Genomic DNA, 16,164 nt, shown 5'->3' on the forward strand with positions numbered 1-16,164 from the left:
GTGTATGCACTATTGCGCGCTCCCGTGCGTCCTTCGTCAGATCTGCTTTCAGTGCAGGCCAATCTGAAGATCCGGCGGCCGACATCATGGTTCTGGGTGTGGCGGGGGAACGATATATGGGACGGTTGTCAGTCGTACACGAGATCGTGCAGTGTGTACGGACCATCCGACCTAGTGTGGCATCGTATCTGCCGTCCCTGGGTACACACATCGTCTTGTGTATACCCAGCTTTAGACGCACTGAGAACAGCTACTGTAGTTTGCCAGCACAGATCAGATCCAATAGACTTTAATGATACAAATTAATAGCAATACTGTGTATACCAGCCTCATGCATACAGTATAACACATTGGGGTCAGTTCAATTACATGAGATCTTACATCACGTTCCGCCATAAGATACAGTGCATACATCACCTGTACAAATGGTAGTATAACACTGAGCATTTCCCTATGAGGCTGCATGTAAAATGCAGAATATAGGCACAATGTAGACCGCTGTAAGGTGCCCCCTGCCGGCACTCAGATCCCATCAGAACGGTATGTAGCTCCTACATCACAGGTAACTGAATTGCCCCCTTACAGTCTGTTGTTTTATTGAGCAGCCCAGCAAGGAGACATCAGCTTCCACTATTATAATGTACAGGGAACGGTTTCCAAAAGGTGTTCTCATAAGCAACCAATCAGCTGTGTGCTTTTGTTCTCCAACTAGAAAATGCCAGCAAGGGCCCGATTGGTTGCTATGACCAACACCCCTCCCTTTCTACAGTTACCTGAAAAACAACATTTCTAAATGTTCCACAATATATTAGTCTGCAATGTGAACAATGTCACTCTGGCCTCGCTCACTAAGAATCCCTGATGGGGAACAAATCTTTATCTTCATGTTCGGCTCTACAGGTGCGTTAGCAAGCGAACATACAGCTGACACTGGACTGCATTTTCTGACGCACAGAGGTGACGGCGAGGAGTGGATGGAGCCCAGCACCGGTGTGGCAGCCACATGCCTTCAAGTGTGAGGAATGCCTTTGTTCTTTACACCTTCGATGGCCATAAATGCTAATTATACTTATTTTAAAGCTGGCTGTGTTCTAGTTGTATTTGGTTCACCAGTCAATGACAACAACGGGTAACATACCTGGAAAAACCACATGTCTACAATTCCTCACTAAACCCTTATGGCAACAAAGACAACACAGTATGACCGAGGACTCTTACTTGGTCTGGTCAGGGCCACCTTCTATTGTTGAAAACTCTGTTTGCTCAGGGGGGCGACACTCAGTCGGCGATGCCAGACCTTCAGAGTCCAACCGTCCTTGGTTACAAGAAGGCACGTCATTCTGAGGGGATCAGACAACACGGTCACACAGCAATAAGAGAAAAGAAACTGCTTCTGTAAAATCGGCTCTAAAGAACATAATAATTATTTCCCTGATCCAATAATAATCTAATTTTATTTGAATTATGTCGCAAAGGGAAAATATAGATATACAGAGGTGTCCTTGCTCATCCAGCCTCAATATGCCATGCAGTGCGATATGCCTGGCGCCAGCGGCCGCTCCATCGTAGCACTTTGCATGCTGATTTAGTCGCACACAGATGTACAAAGTGTCACATATACAATGAATCAGCAGAGTCTCCTGGTGCGTCCTAGTTGTATCGCAACCAACGCAAAACAAATATGCAAAAAGACGCCGGGCGCTAGCAGAGTCTCATGGGACTAGGCACGCCGTGGGGAGGTGTTTGGCGCCACTGCAGCAAAGAGGAGTGAGGACACATCTGTACTGTGCTCTACACGTGAACTTGGCGGAATGGATCTCGTATTTAGCATTACCACAGTAAAAACAAGTTATTATCGTAAAATAATTTTAAACACATTGAAGTGCTGCCTTTTCTCAGGAGTGGTTACTTTGTAGAGCCAGCTGGATCAATGTATGAACCGAATGTGGTAATTTAGTAACGAGCAGAAGTTCTCACCACATCTCTATAACTGCCCTTAAAGAGAAAGGCTTTAGAGGAAACTACGCAACAGCTACTTCTGGTAACTGAGATAAGCCGACCGCAGAGCTGCTGACTGCAGCCAATGCTAAGAATGGACTTCCACGAGGTGATCTTGCAGGTCATTCAGTTAGCAAGTGCAATCGGCAAATATTACATACAATGTAGTCACACAGTGGGGGGTGCTATAGGCACACATGTACTATTGCCAGCATCAGCCAATCATATTGTTGTAATGAACATTGTCCTAGTGCAGCTGATTAGAACATAGGTAGATTCACAACAGGATTCTGGCTCTGCGAATGGCTGACGAGGCCTTCAATCATTTATCTGCTGCAAACACACATGTCGCTGTGCACTTGTTTTTCAGAGTTAAAAAAAAATAAAGATATTCTGTATTTTTTGAAGGGCCACCTAGATTTCTAAAACAAATCTGTAAAAGGAACTCTGCATGCTCTAGAAAACACCTTTTCGGAGATTTGCAGCCCTCGGGCCGATGCCAACACCTTGTGTATTACATAGATCTTGTTCATAGGAGAAGCTGCGTCTATTTCTGGTTATAGAAGTCGACATAGTGTGGATCGGTGCTGCGTTTTCGGCTGCGGCAGAATGGAGTGCATATGTTAATGCCACGGGTGGCATCTTTTGTAAAAAGACATCTACAGGTGTGTCCTTACATATCTTTGCTGCAGTCGCGCAAAAAAAAAGCCCCTGTCGGCGTACCAGGTCCCGTTAACAAGGATACACACTAGATGATATGTCAAATATCTTCCAGTGTGTACCGGCTACGTCGCTGACTATGCGTGCTCCCAAGCGACATCATTCGTCGAACCTGCACAGTGTATGCACTTGCCGATGCCGATATCCCCACCGAGACCCGTAGTTACAGAGATTGTGCTGGGTACACACAGATTAGTGTGTACCCAGCATTAGACTCTGCTAGTCACAGGAGCTGCCGGGGGCGATTAGGAGCCCCCGGCAGACTGTGCTGATGAATTTGATATCCGGCACCTGTATATCTGTGTGCACCTGAGTCTCTGGGGTATATTTACTCAAGTGAGAGTTCTTAGAAATGGAGATGTTACCCATAGCAACCAGATTCTACGTAACATTTAACTAGCACTTTCTAGAAGATAATAGCAGCACCGGATCCACAGTGCGATCGCCAGCCGATGGAACATCTGTGTGACCCTTATCTTACTCAGTATGTCCGGGCAAAACTACGCTGCCAGGGCCAGTGAAACTGTGCCCAAGGACGCAACCACTAGCTTCAGCATGCACACATAACGGGGCAGATACCCACATTTTCTGGAAAACTGCCCATCGCCGCCTCCAAATGCCAGTAGCATGTCAATCATGCTGCAGCTTACGGGGCACTGCGTCCGACGTCCCTGCTGTATGGGGGCACATGCGCAATCCACCAGCCATCGTTAAACTGTGAAAATATCTAAACAGCGCCCACCTCGGTCTCATCCCCATAGTAGGAAAGGCCCTGCTTATATTTGCTCACACCTTGGCGAGAACCTTGTGGGCTAATTACATTTGCCCCACGAAGCATTACTATAAAGAATCAAACAAATAACTAAGTCATAAAAGTGATCACAGCTTCTTATTTATTGTCCATCTGAGTTTTTAATAAGGGAATAAGATTACGAGACTAAAGGTGCGTACACACTGGGCGACTAGTGGACGACTGAACGACAACGATATGGTTATCGTTCAGTCGTCCACTTTATCGTCCATTTTTAACACCAAAACGATGAACGATAACGCGCATTCCCGCGGGTCGTTCATCGGGTAAACACGCAGGCCAACCTGATGATATCGTCAGGTTGCTGCATGTTGGGGAATGGGGGAGAGAGCCCGGCGCTGAATGATATCGTTAATGATATCGTTCAGCGGGTGTGCTCAATGTCATGGACGACATTGAGCACACCCTGCCGGGGACACACTAGACGATATCCCTCAGGGAGCATATCGTCTACTGTGTACGCTCCTTAACTATACAACCCCTGCCCACTAGACAGACTTTGGCTATCTGATATAAACTTGCCTTCATTCCTATGCTCCGCCGGTCAGTGAAGCTACAAATGCTGCCGTCATCATCGCTGTCCTCGGGCAGATCCAGCTCCTCAGACCTCCGGTGGGCTCTCAGTTCCTGCCGCTGAATGTACTTCGCAATCTCCTAAAGTGAAGCAAGCGAGTACGGGTAAAGGTTACACCGAGTGACAGGAGTGAATAGGTACACAAAACATACAGCCATAGAGTTTACAGCACTCCAGCCTTGGTAGTGTTGGGCGTCCCTCGCTGTAGGAGAGCACCGAAATGCAGTAGCCAGGAACAGCTTTCAGGATTTAACAATTAATCAAATAGACCACTGAAAGGCCCTGGCTATCATACGCAGAAATCAGTACAGAGAGTGGGGTCATCCTGACCAGTAATCACTATCTTAAGAACTTCAAGAGACCCGACTGCTCATACAAAAAGACCAACCCATGCGTTGTGTTGTAATCTCTACCTCTCGCTGTCCGGCGTAAGTCACTACTAAATCTTCTGCCAGAGAAGTTCACACTTCTGTGTCCTACTCCTCACATCTTGCACAGATAGGGGGAAGAATATTCTAAGGGTACAGGCGCATTTCAAAGACATTCTAACCAATAGCGTGTCTAGTAGTTGTACACAATGCCTCTCTGCAGCTGTCACGTGATGTGAGGAGTTGTGTGTTCATCACTCTTTTGTCATCATTTGTTTTGGACACATTTGTTCTAATAATGCCACAGATGACAACTAGCCCCACTCTGTGTGGGTCCCCCAGACACAACTTAGTTACATTCCAGAGATGGAGGAAGAGGTATCACACAACATTTGGAGAATCCCACATCTGCCAATCACAGGACCTGTCACTTACGATTCCTCACTCTATCTGAAGCTCTAGTGATGGAGTCTTCCCAATTGAGCCCAGGAAATCGTGACATCATTAGGTAGTTATTCCTCTATACTCCATGATCGATCCGCCTCAGGGATCCCCCTAACAGTCAGCAAGGATAGCAACAGTGCTTCTTCCAATAAAGCAAATGTGAGTTTTATAAACCATTTTTTCTGTTTAATACCGCAGCTTTATTTCTTACACAGAGATTTCATGTTGTTATCTTTTTTTCACTTTTGTATCGATTACTTCAATTCCCGCTATGTGTGGACATGTTAAGTTTTATTGTTGGAGCTCGCATTAGCGCTATTCTTTTCTTTTTGTTTTTTTTACAGACTGCAAGGGGCCGGAGAAGTGTTTAGGGTTGTCATAGCAACCCCTGGTGGAGGTGAGCAGTGGTGACGTCATCCAGGAGCGCCTGGTGCTCTTCGGCAGCGTGCACCCGGCTCCAGCGTCTGTTGGCCATTTAAACATACCTGATGGGGTTATAAGGTAAGATGCTTTCTGCTTGAATGTTACATGTTCCTGAAGGCATTTAGCTCTGAAACGCTGCAAATAAAACAGAAACTTTTCTAAAGTCCCAGAGTGCAGTACAGTGTCCGGAGAAGGAAAGGTGAGCGTTACCCTCAGTCCTGTGTCATGCCAACAGTAAAGCATCCTGAGATCATTCATGTGTGGGGTTGCTTCTCAGCCAAGGGAGTGGGCTCACTCACAATTTTGCCTATGAACACAGCCACGAATAAAGAATGGTACCAAAACATCCTCCAAGAGCAACTTCTCCCAACCACCCAAGAACAGTTTGGTGATGAACAATGCCTTTTCCAGCATGATGGAGCACCTTGTCATAAGGCAAAAGTGATAACTAAGTGGCTTGGGGAACAAAACATCAACATTTTGAGTCCATGGCCAGGAAACTCCCCAGACCTTAATCCTATTGAGAATTTGTGGTTAATCCTCAAGAGGCGGGTGGACAAACAAAAACCCACAAATTCTGGCAAACTCCAAACATTGATTAGGCAAGAATGGGCGCCCATCAGTCAGTATGTGGCCCAGAAGTTGATTGACCGCATGCCAGGGCGAACTGCAGAGGTCTTGAAAAAGAAGGGTCAAACCTGCAAATATTGACTCTTTGCATAAACGTAATGTAATTGTCAATAAAAAACTTTGACACTTATGAAATACTTGTAATGTTACTTCAGTATACCATTGTAACATCTGACATAAAGGTCTAAAAAGACTTAAGCAGCAAACTTTGTGGAAACCAATACTTGTGTCAGTCTTAAAATTTTTGGATATGGCTGTATATATAAATGTAAAAGAGCTGTTTGTCTGTATAGCATGCTCATACATATCTCACTTATTACCCTGTAATATCTAAGAGAGCCATCCTGTTACAGCAGGAGAGAAATTGTAGCGATTACAGAAACCATGTATGAAGCCATTGATAGTAACTGATATATTAACTTGCTCTTACTTCATCTTGTGCCACCTGAGCTGCCCGGAAGTCCTCCTGCTGACCGTGACCTTTCAGCTTTGCCTGCAGAAGACATTAAGAGCTAGTAATACAGTTTAAGGTTCCTTCTAGTGTGGATATAGTGTAAGCTCTAACCACGTCTTCCCCCAGTGTAGACTAGAGGAAAGTTATTCTCAGCCCTTTAACATGAGTGATTTGCCCGACATGGAGAACGTTGGGACACTTACGATGCGCTTCTCCTCCTCTTCTTGGAGCAGACGGGCTAATTCTTCATCCTTCAAGAGCTGGTCGGAGCCTTGGACGTCCAGGTCAGCCATCTTCCACTCAAGTGGTTCTATGCCGAAGCCCGGCCTGGACTCCTCACCTTATCAGACATCAATGCAATAGATGAGCAATACAAGAACAAGCACAATGACTTATTGTATATAGCAACTTAAACCTGATGTAAGAAAAAAGTAATGGGGCCTATATGACTGTAGTAGAACAACCCCCTAATTCTGCACAATGTTTTCTGTATGCAATCAGGATATCGCTATGTGCGCCTCTATGCCTGGTGCCACTGCTGAATAAAGCATTGACGCAAAGGGCTCCCATATATATATATATATATATATATATATATATATATATATATATATATATATATATATATATATATATATATATAGTATAATAGAAGTCACCTCTCCTACACTGATATGGATTACAGTATTCGCATTTTATCACTAGGGAGTTGATTAAAACTTTTCCCAACTCTCATAATTGATTCAGTGAGTTGTTTATGTACATCGCAGCAAAAATAGCGAATCTCCACAATGGTAGTTGCTGCGGCCAAATGGCGATTACAATGCTAAATGGTCCCTATAGGATAATCGTTCAACTTGTGGTCTCATATGGATGTTAGGGATTATAACATTCTTCTATACCTCGGTTTATTTTTAGTTTTTTCCAAAAAGTTTGCTTTGTCATCCTAAATTACTTAAAAGAACCCTTTTGGTGAGCACATTAAGTAGCGTTGAAAATAAATAGGTGTGATTAGGAGTTAAAACAAACATTACATTATGTAGGTGAGCGACAAAGCTGCACTGCATGGATACAAGGGCAATAAAATAATAAAACTTTTAGATTTGATAACACTGTTATAGTAGAGATAAACATACAAACCGTTCACATCTAGCACAGGGAGGCGGTGGCTCTCCATCTGTAGCGGGACTACAAGTCCCAGCATGCGCTACTACCCAAAGAGGATGCTGGGACTTGCAGATCTGCAGCTGCTGGAGAAGCACGTGCTGCATGCCTATAACTTTCCAAGCAAATCTAGGATAGACAGTGAATCGCCTATAGACTCGCTATATAAATATATCTGGTAGGAGCTGCCATACTAGACGTGTTGGAAATGAACATGAATATCATAATATACTTTGAGGGTTAAGCTGGGTACACACTGCCCGATGTGGACAATATGTCGTCCAAACCGGCAGATCAGACGACATATCGTCCACATCGGAGGGGTGTGCACCTGCTATGTCGGTGATGATGTGCGCTTCCGCGCGTCGCCAGCGACATCACCCATCAGACCTTCATGCAGGTCCATCAGCGGGGACCATGTTGCCGAATGCAGCATGGCGCCCGCTGTCAGTTTGTCGCTGGCGGCATCAGCAAGTGTGTACGCACTTGCCGATGCTGGCACACCCGCCACGGGAGCAACACCGCGCTGGGTACACATCGTTAGGTGTGTACCCAGCATTAGGCTCAGTCACTAGAATATAGAACACTCTACGCAGCAAGGAATAAATAAATGGATTACAGTTCCCAATATCGACAATCAGGGAGACTGGGTCTGTGTTCCTGGGCCAATACATACACTGTATTCTATTTAAATTCATGCTACCTCCATATTTCTGGACACAATGTCCACCTGGCTGCCCTTAGTACCTGTTCTCATCCTACAGGAAGGGTTATTGGATGGTCGATTGTGGCGATGATCTCGATTTTGCTTCCACTGTGAACGGCGGCTCCTCTTGTCCCTGACGCACTGTTCAGGGCAGTCGTCGCTGTCAGAGCTGGAGCGCCGGGACCGATCAGAATGATGCTTGCCGTGCTTTTCATGCTGGACCCTTACTTTCTCTTCTTTTCGACCTAATTCCCTATCGTGGCCAGGCGAAACCTCGGTACCACTTGGATGACACGGGCTTCTCTCCAACGAGCTTCTAGGGTTCCTGTAATGAAACTGCGCTTGTTCTTTAAGGCCCGCCTCTTTCCACAGCTCAGGCGTTTTGGAGTTTTTAGCGCTGTTACTGTCATAATAGACTTGGCCAAACGACACCCGGCTGGAATTCATTTTGCTAGTCAGTTCCTCAGGATGCTTTGAGCTATGCTCCCTCTCAGAGCTCCGTGGCCCTCGCCTGTACTCCGAGGCATTAGGATGCTTAGTACTATCGCCGCGGAAGGGGTAGCCTTCCTCCTCCTCATTGTCCAGAGATGTCAGGTATTGCTGCTCCAGGCTGCAGTGATCTTGTTTATACATGCAACAACACAAAGCCGGTGTTAGTAAGCTCAGACATACAACATGCACAACTTCTACAAGCACGGAAACGGCCCTAATTTCATTGTGTAATCTCTGTGACAGAACAGGTCTGACTACATAGAAAAGCCTTTGAGTAGGTGAGTCAGCTGTACCATGTACAATGAATTAAGCATCACAGGTAAGGAAAACAAGAATCTTGTCATAAAGTATAGAAATCCTATATAAATGAATTGCATGCACTCCCAAGTGAGCTTGTGCTACTCTAACTTGTTATAGGGGTTTAGGATCTCGGGATAACTCACGTAAAGACTACTGGAAATACTTTATGCAGTATTACAAATAACACACACTTAACCAAATAAGGGGCAGAGTCACTAAATAGTGGTATACAGTATATGGCCTATCGTCCGATATATATCGCTGCAATGCGTATCGGAATGATATATCATACTCATCGAATAGTGTGTATGCCCAACCTGTCATTCACTGCCGTCGTTTATTAAATCATCCCATCTGTTGTGCTGCACATCAGTCATTATATCCGCCATAAAATAAGCACAGTGCACACAAATATGTACAAATACACCAAGGTATCAAATAACGTGGGATAAAAGCACCTCTGGTGAGCACATATTTGTATGCAGGAGCTATAGGAAACTGAAATGGGGGTTACACAAGCAGCATGCTGGGAACGGAAGGAATGAGGGAGTGGGCAAATGCGAGAATAGGGCGATATTTTCACTTCTCTAAGACAAACACTTGAGTCCCATCTTCAACTCACAGAATGGGGCCATAAACCTAATAAAATATATATATATATATATATATATATATATATATATTAATGCAGCCATAAAATTGGCCCAATTGTTCCAATCTGCCACGCGCTACGTAAATAATGGTCCCCTCAGAATTAGAATCCTAACTCCTCATCTCACTTTCTTGTTATGCCACAAGACACCTACAAACTCTCTCACGTAAAGTAGATCATCAGTGACATAAATCTCTTACACCAAGTGGCTCCCTCACATATAGTAGAAATCATAGATACATAGATTTTGACGGCAGAAAAGAACCACTTGGCCCATCTAGTCTGCCCCTTGAATCCAACCATATATCATCCTAACCTTCTGTCCCATGCTCACTGTCTCCTCCCCCATCTGTGTCACCCCTGTCTGTCAGCCCCTCCCCTTTAGAATGTAAGCTCTCACGAGCAAGGCCCTCTTCCCCCATGTGCTTTCCTTCCCTTACTTATATTATCATCTACTCCTTACAAGAGCCCTTTAACCCACGACTTCTGCCACCGTTACTTATCTGAGTGATAAGACCTCTGTTGCAGCAATGCTTATATACCATGTACTTGTGCTGCACATTTTTGTACTGTAAGTCACTGTTCTCTTGTTCTGCTCAACAGTTTATGCACGTTGTTAGAAGCTGCGGACCCCTTGTGATGCCGTATAAATAAAGGATAATAATAATGCCTATTTGTAGAAAGGTCACTGTACAACTGAATACTGAGACAAAGCCGTTGTACACGGTAACGAGAGATCAGTAAGTGATCAGAGCTTCATGCAGATCATGCAGACATTGTGCAACATGACTGATGTCTAATGCTGGAAAAAGTCCAGTTTCCTCTGAAATCCATTGGAAGGAATCCTCGGGAGCTGGTGTCCTTACAGCTGCATAGATATAGACACAGGAATACCAGTAGATAATCTGGCCTGGGCTCCTCCACAAAAATGTCTCCTCTTCTAAAGCCAACAAGCACATAACGCAATCCATCTGTACCCCACCTCAGTAATGTATTCTTTAAAGCAAACTCTCTCTGCTCCATTGGTGAGCTCCCGCCCCCAGTACCACCTTGGCCAGCTTCCTTCTGGACTTTGACCAGTGGATCCATATATTCCCAGGCCATACCTCTCTCTCCAGCAGAGCTGTGCTGTTACTAAGACCATTACCTGTATACGTGTGGCTTTAGAGAACTATAAATGTTTTCAGGAACAGTAATCACTGGTTTAGAACAGACCTGGTGTAGAGCGAAGTAACAAGACCACTGTGCCCTGTATACCTACCGCATTTATGGACCGTACTTAACTTCTTTTCTCATGAGTGTCCCATTTTTTTGCCACTGGATATAATTATCCCAGAAAGTTTAGGAGGCCACAATTCAGACACACATGATGTGGATTAGAGGTAATTGAAACCTCTGCCTCACAATGAATTTCTAAGATGAATTCTACCCAGAATTACCTATAACTCCTTATTTGGAACGGTCTCTCTGTCCTGTGTTTTTGTAACCTGGTTCCTAGTTGTGAAGGTTCCATTCCAATCAGGGCACTATCTGTGTGGAGTTTGCATGTTCTCCCAATTTTCAGTGGGTGCCCTCCCACAGTGAAACATAAGTTAATCGGCTTTTGACAAAACTGACCCTATTGTATGTATGTGGGTACATCATTTAGAGTGTAAGCTCTATTGGTGCAGACACTGATGTGATCGCATTCCTTGCGCATGTTGACTTGGTACAAACAATAATAGTTTTTTGGGGTGATTTTTTAATTAATGTAGAATTATTTTACTGCATTCAAAAGGAAAAAGAGGAGTTTGTATATTAGTGTCCGTTTTTTTTCTTCTTTTCTTCTAGAAATCAGAGCAATAATTACCATAGGTTTGTCCTAACTAGCTTCCAACCTTGACTAATGAGTTTTTCAAAAACAGACAAAAATTCCAATGAGTCAGTGCTGTGCTGTTTACCGAGCAGCTGACTCCCTCACACAAGTGATTACTGAGAGCCAAATGCAGGTGGCACATAGTTCTGCAGTGAGTCCTCCACAGAAGCCCCTTTGGGCACCGTGCAATTAACAGATCTTCCCTACCTCCCAGGGCCCTCTCCTGCGCATTCCTCTGGAGTTCCTCCTCTTCCAGCTGTTGTAATCTCTTAGCGATTTCCTGGAGAGAGAAAAGTGTGATTAGAAACGGAACGAAGGACGGCAAAGAGGAAGGAAAACAAAACAATTCTGCAGGTTTTACAACTCAGATCTAAAAGACACAGTTACAAACGACCACATTTACTGACGGTATACGATTTCCCAGAGCCATATTAGGAATACAACAGAATTCAATTGAGAATTATTTGTTGTAATTTATAATCCACAATCTCTGCCTGGTTTTGCCGCTAGTTGCTGGTCTACAGAGGATCATGGAATACATCTGTTTGCACTCATATAGGATAAAACATTTTTTAATAATATAGAACATTTTACATATGTTGGGTAAACAGGATGCAACCTCTCATCTCATACACCCCACCCAGACCTAACCAAGATCCTGGGGATGGAGAGGCTTCTATTAAAGCTATCTGGAGGTGGATAAATGGTTTAATGCAGTGGTTCCCAAACTTTTTCAGTTCAAGGCACCCTTAGGGTCTCCTTCATTTTTTCAAGGCACCCTTAGGGTCTCCTTCATTTTTTCAAGGCACCCTAAGCCAAATTAATTACCTGTAGTACTGCCCTTTATGTAGTGCCCCCTGTAGTACTGCCCATTATGCAATGCCTCCTGTAGTAGTGCCCCTTATGCAATATCCCCAGTAGTAGTGTCCCTTATGCAATGCCCCCTGTAGTACTGCCCATTATGCAATCCCCACTATAGTAGTGTACCTTATTCAATGCCCCCAGTAGTAGTGTCCCTTATTCAATGCCCCCTGTAGTACTGCCTGTTATGCAATGCCCACTATAGTAGTGCTCCTTATTTAATGCCCCCAGTAATAGTGCCTCTTATGCAATGCCCCCTGTAGTAGTGCTCATTATGTAAAGGATAATGCAATGTCCCCTGTAGTACTGCCCTTTACGTAGTGCCCTCTGTAGTACTGCCCATTATGCAATGCCCCTGTAGTTGTGCCCATTATGCAGTACCCCTTGTAGTAGTGTCTCTTAGGCTGTGCCCCCACACCCCTGACTAAAGTTCACGCTGGGGACCGCTCCTCCTGCTGTCACTCCCGCTGCGCTGACTGGATTAAGCTGGACTCAGCAGGCATGCAGGATCCTCTCAAGTTCCCAGTGATGCACTTTGCGGGCCGAGGGTTGACGGGTGACGTCATGACGTTACCCGCGCACTGCATCACTGGGAATGCTATAGCGGTCAGAGGCTTCATTAGCCTCTGATAGCTTCAGAGGCCAGCGATCCAGTTTCTGTAGGAAAGTTGATCGCCATCTCCTGGCGGGAGCTCCGGTATATCGCAATCGACGTTTTGGCCAGGCCTGCTGAGATGACAGCAGCTTCCCTCCGGTCGCAGCACCCCGGTGACAGCACCCTGCACAGTTTGGGGGGATGCAATCGGGAAACCGGCTGACGTGATCCCGACAGCCGGCTTCCCGACTGCTTTATCCCGGCGTGGGTTAAATGACAGGAGTCTATATCTAGACGCCTGTAATTTTCCCGACGCCGGGAGACAGGCGCCCGGCATCCCGATCGAAGGGATGCCGGGCGCCGCGAGCTGACAGCCGTGGGGGTAGAAGGGTTAGGTTTAGCGCACCCGGGGGGTGGGACTTAGGGTTAGGCACCCCCCAGGGGACTTAGCTATAGGCAGCGGGGAAGGGGGGCGTTAGGCACTTACAGGGAGGATTAGGGTTAGGCACTTGGGGGTGAGGTTAGGCTCCCCTAAGGAGGGTTAGGGGGGGTTAGGTTAGGTAAGTTATTACTTACCTGAGGACGATTGGGATTTCCAGCGCTGTCGGGCTGCCACTGCCGGGAATCGAACCGCCGGCCATTTCATACAGATTCCCAGTTTATATAGGTGTCCCTATTAAACAATATAGGTGTCCCTAGTGTACAATATGATGTCCCTAGTATACAATATAGGTGTCCCTAGGATACAATATTGGTGTCCCTAGTATACAATATAGGTGTCCCTAGTATACAATATAGGTGTCCCTAGTATACAATATAGGTGTCCCTAGGATACAATATTGGTGTCCCTAGTATACAATATAGGTGTCCCTAGTATACAATATAGGTGTCCCTAGTATACAATATAGGTGTCCCTAGTATACAATATAGGTGTCCCTAGGATACAATATTGGTGTCCCTAGTATACAATATAGGTGTCCCTAGTATACAATATTGGTGTCCCTAGTATACAATATTGGTGTCCCTAGGATACAATATAGGTGTTCTTAGTATACAATATAGGTGTGTGGAAAGTTGGCAATGCTTGGCTGCAGCAATATACGGTGCTGTACGTAGCCGATCATCGTGGCAACACATTGCGGAGAAATAAATCTCCTCCTTAGAATATACCCAGCTGACCGTCAGACCGATGCGGTGTGTATGCCGTTTCATAGATCTACTGCAACACGATGCATTTTTGAGTTGCACTTTTTTACCCATGTTAAAGGGAAAACAAGCAATTCAATTGAGGTTTATGTGCCAGAGGGATCACTTATGCGCCACCTACAGTTTCACTGTTGTATACATGCTGCTATATTCCAAGAGCGAACCACTGTCACAATCAGAACACTGCTGGTACATTATTATTAACCTCTATTAAAATTGCACTAACATACCACCCCTGCTTTACAGAGTATTTGTCATTCACACTGGTCCCTGATCCATTGTAACTTACTGCCTAAATCCTCTAATACACACACACACACACACACACACACAAATCATGCTGCGGCTTGGGGACACTGCGTGCGATCTTGCAGAACTCATTCAGGAGATGCGCAGAATGGGTCATGTCGTCCCCCCGCCATACAAGATGTACGCAAACCATTGGGTTTGTGAACATTTCTGAACAGGGCTGCATGGCTGGTTCAGAAAAGTGGGAGGCACATATAGAAACCGTTGTAATTCCTACACCGTTCACCTGATTTGGATGTAATTACCCTCAAATTAAATCTGAAAGTCTGCAGTTAAATCACATCTTGTTTCTTTCATTTCAAAACCATTGTGGTGGTGAATAGAGGCCAAAATATGAAAATTCTGTCAATGTCACAATATTTATGCACCTGACTGTACTACATTCTGAGGGAGTACCGTTTCATTTGTAGGGGAATTAAGGACACAAACTGTGACAACTTGTTCTTTGGGGCGGAATTCCATTCAGCATGATGTGCACCGGTGACGTTTGGCTGCGCACATTACCAAACATCACTAATACTCCTGCACATCTCTACGGGGAGTGAGGGACAATTAGTGATGTTACTGGCCAGGCCGGAGGCACTTTGCTACCATCAGGCTGATTTGAATTCCCCCATTTTCTGGACGCTCCTCTCCATGCTGTATGTAGGCAGGAATTATTGTTACTTTGGTTCTGCTTTAACAGAAAGATAGTTTATAATATGCAGATATATATCTTCTCTGTATGTTTGAACCTAGAAATGTAGTAAAGCATTGCCATATTACTGACTTGCATCCTCAGACGTAAAACAAAAAGCACCCATAGAGGAGAGTAGTTATAACGCTATCAAGATCAGTGCATCTCAAACCCAGTCTCTGGGACACACTAACAGTGCATGTTTTCCATATCTCCTTGCTACAGCACAGGTGTAGTCACTACTTACTGAAAATTATTATTATTTGACTTGTGATTCTGTGAGGGGACCTGGGAAACGTGCCCTGTACGTGTGTCCCGAGGACTGGATTTGAGAAAACACTGCTGTAGAACAGGGGTAGGCAACATGCGGTCCTCCATCTGCAGTGGAACTACACATCCCAGCATGCCCTGGCACAGTTTTAGCATGCCCAAAAAGCAAAACTGTGGCGGGTCATGCTGGGATGTGTAGTTCCACAGCAGCTGAAGAGCCACAGGTTTCCTACCCCTGATCTAGATGATCATAATGGCTCCTAAACAATGCAAAACGTCCCACAAGATAATATCAATTTTAATATAGACTTTGAGCTGGGTTTAGCAAGCACATGAGAGCCAGGAAGAAGCTTCTTTACTGGTTTGTTCAACTTAAGAAATGGTTAAAGCCAGAGAAATAAGACTCCACGACACAGACTAACGCCACATCAGGACGGCATTAGCGGTAACAGGCTGTCAATGGGTCAGCACAGCCAGAGAGGCTTGGCCGAAGAGGAGGTTTTCGCCAGACACCCCTCATGGTAAATTGTGGCGGAACTTCTCAGCATGGTCACTGCCACCAATGATACATAGAGCCATTTGTTTCAAAGTCTAGACTGAAGAATAATTCCCATTTTGAAGTTTGTTGTAATATCTACTGTAAAGTAAGGAACTGC

The 16,164-nt window shown here is 45.0% G+C and overlaps 1 protein-coding gene across 1 annotated transcript in view; it reads right to left on the minus strand.

The window, feature by feature from the left end:
* LOC148478239 (uncharacterized) overlaps positions 1–16,164 on the minus strand; it is a 135,535-nt gene that overhangs the window by 12,916 nt on the left and 106,455 nt on the right. Inside the window, exons 6-11 of the mRNA XM_088455751.1 lie at positions 11,799–11,871; positions 8,334–8,912; positions 6,626–6,762; positions 6,399–6,461; positions 4,052–4,183; positions 1,219–1,340 (exon numbers count right to left, since the gene is read on the minus strand). Coding sequence (XP_088311877.1) covers positions 1,219–1,340; positions 4,052–4,183; positions 6,399–6,461; positions 6,626–6,762; positions 8,334–8,912; positions 11,799–11,871 — 1,106 coding nt within the window. The remainder of the gene's footprint in view (positions 1–1,218; positions 1,341–4,051; positions 4,184–6,398; positions 6,462–6,625; positions 6,763–8,333; positions 8,913–11,798; positions 11,872–16,164) is intronic.

The sequence above is a fragment of the Taudactylus pleione genome, unplaced genomic scaffold (genome assembly GCF_031769625.1).
Source record: "Taudactylus pleione unplaced genomic scaffold, aTauple2 ptg000671l, whole genome shotgun sequence".
Lineage (NCBI taxonomy): Eukaryota > Metazoa > Chordata > Amphibia > Anura > Myobatrachidae > Taudactylus > Taudactylus pleione.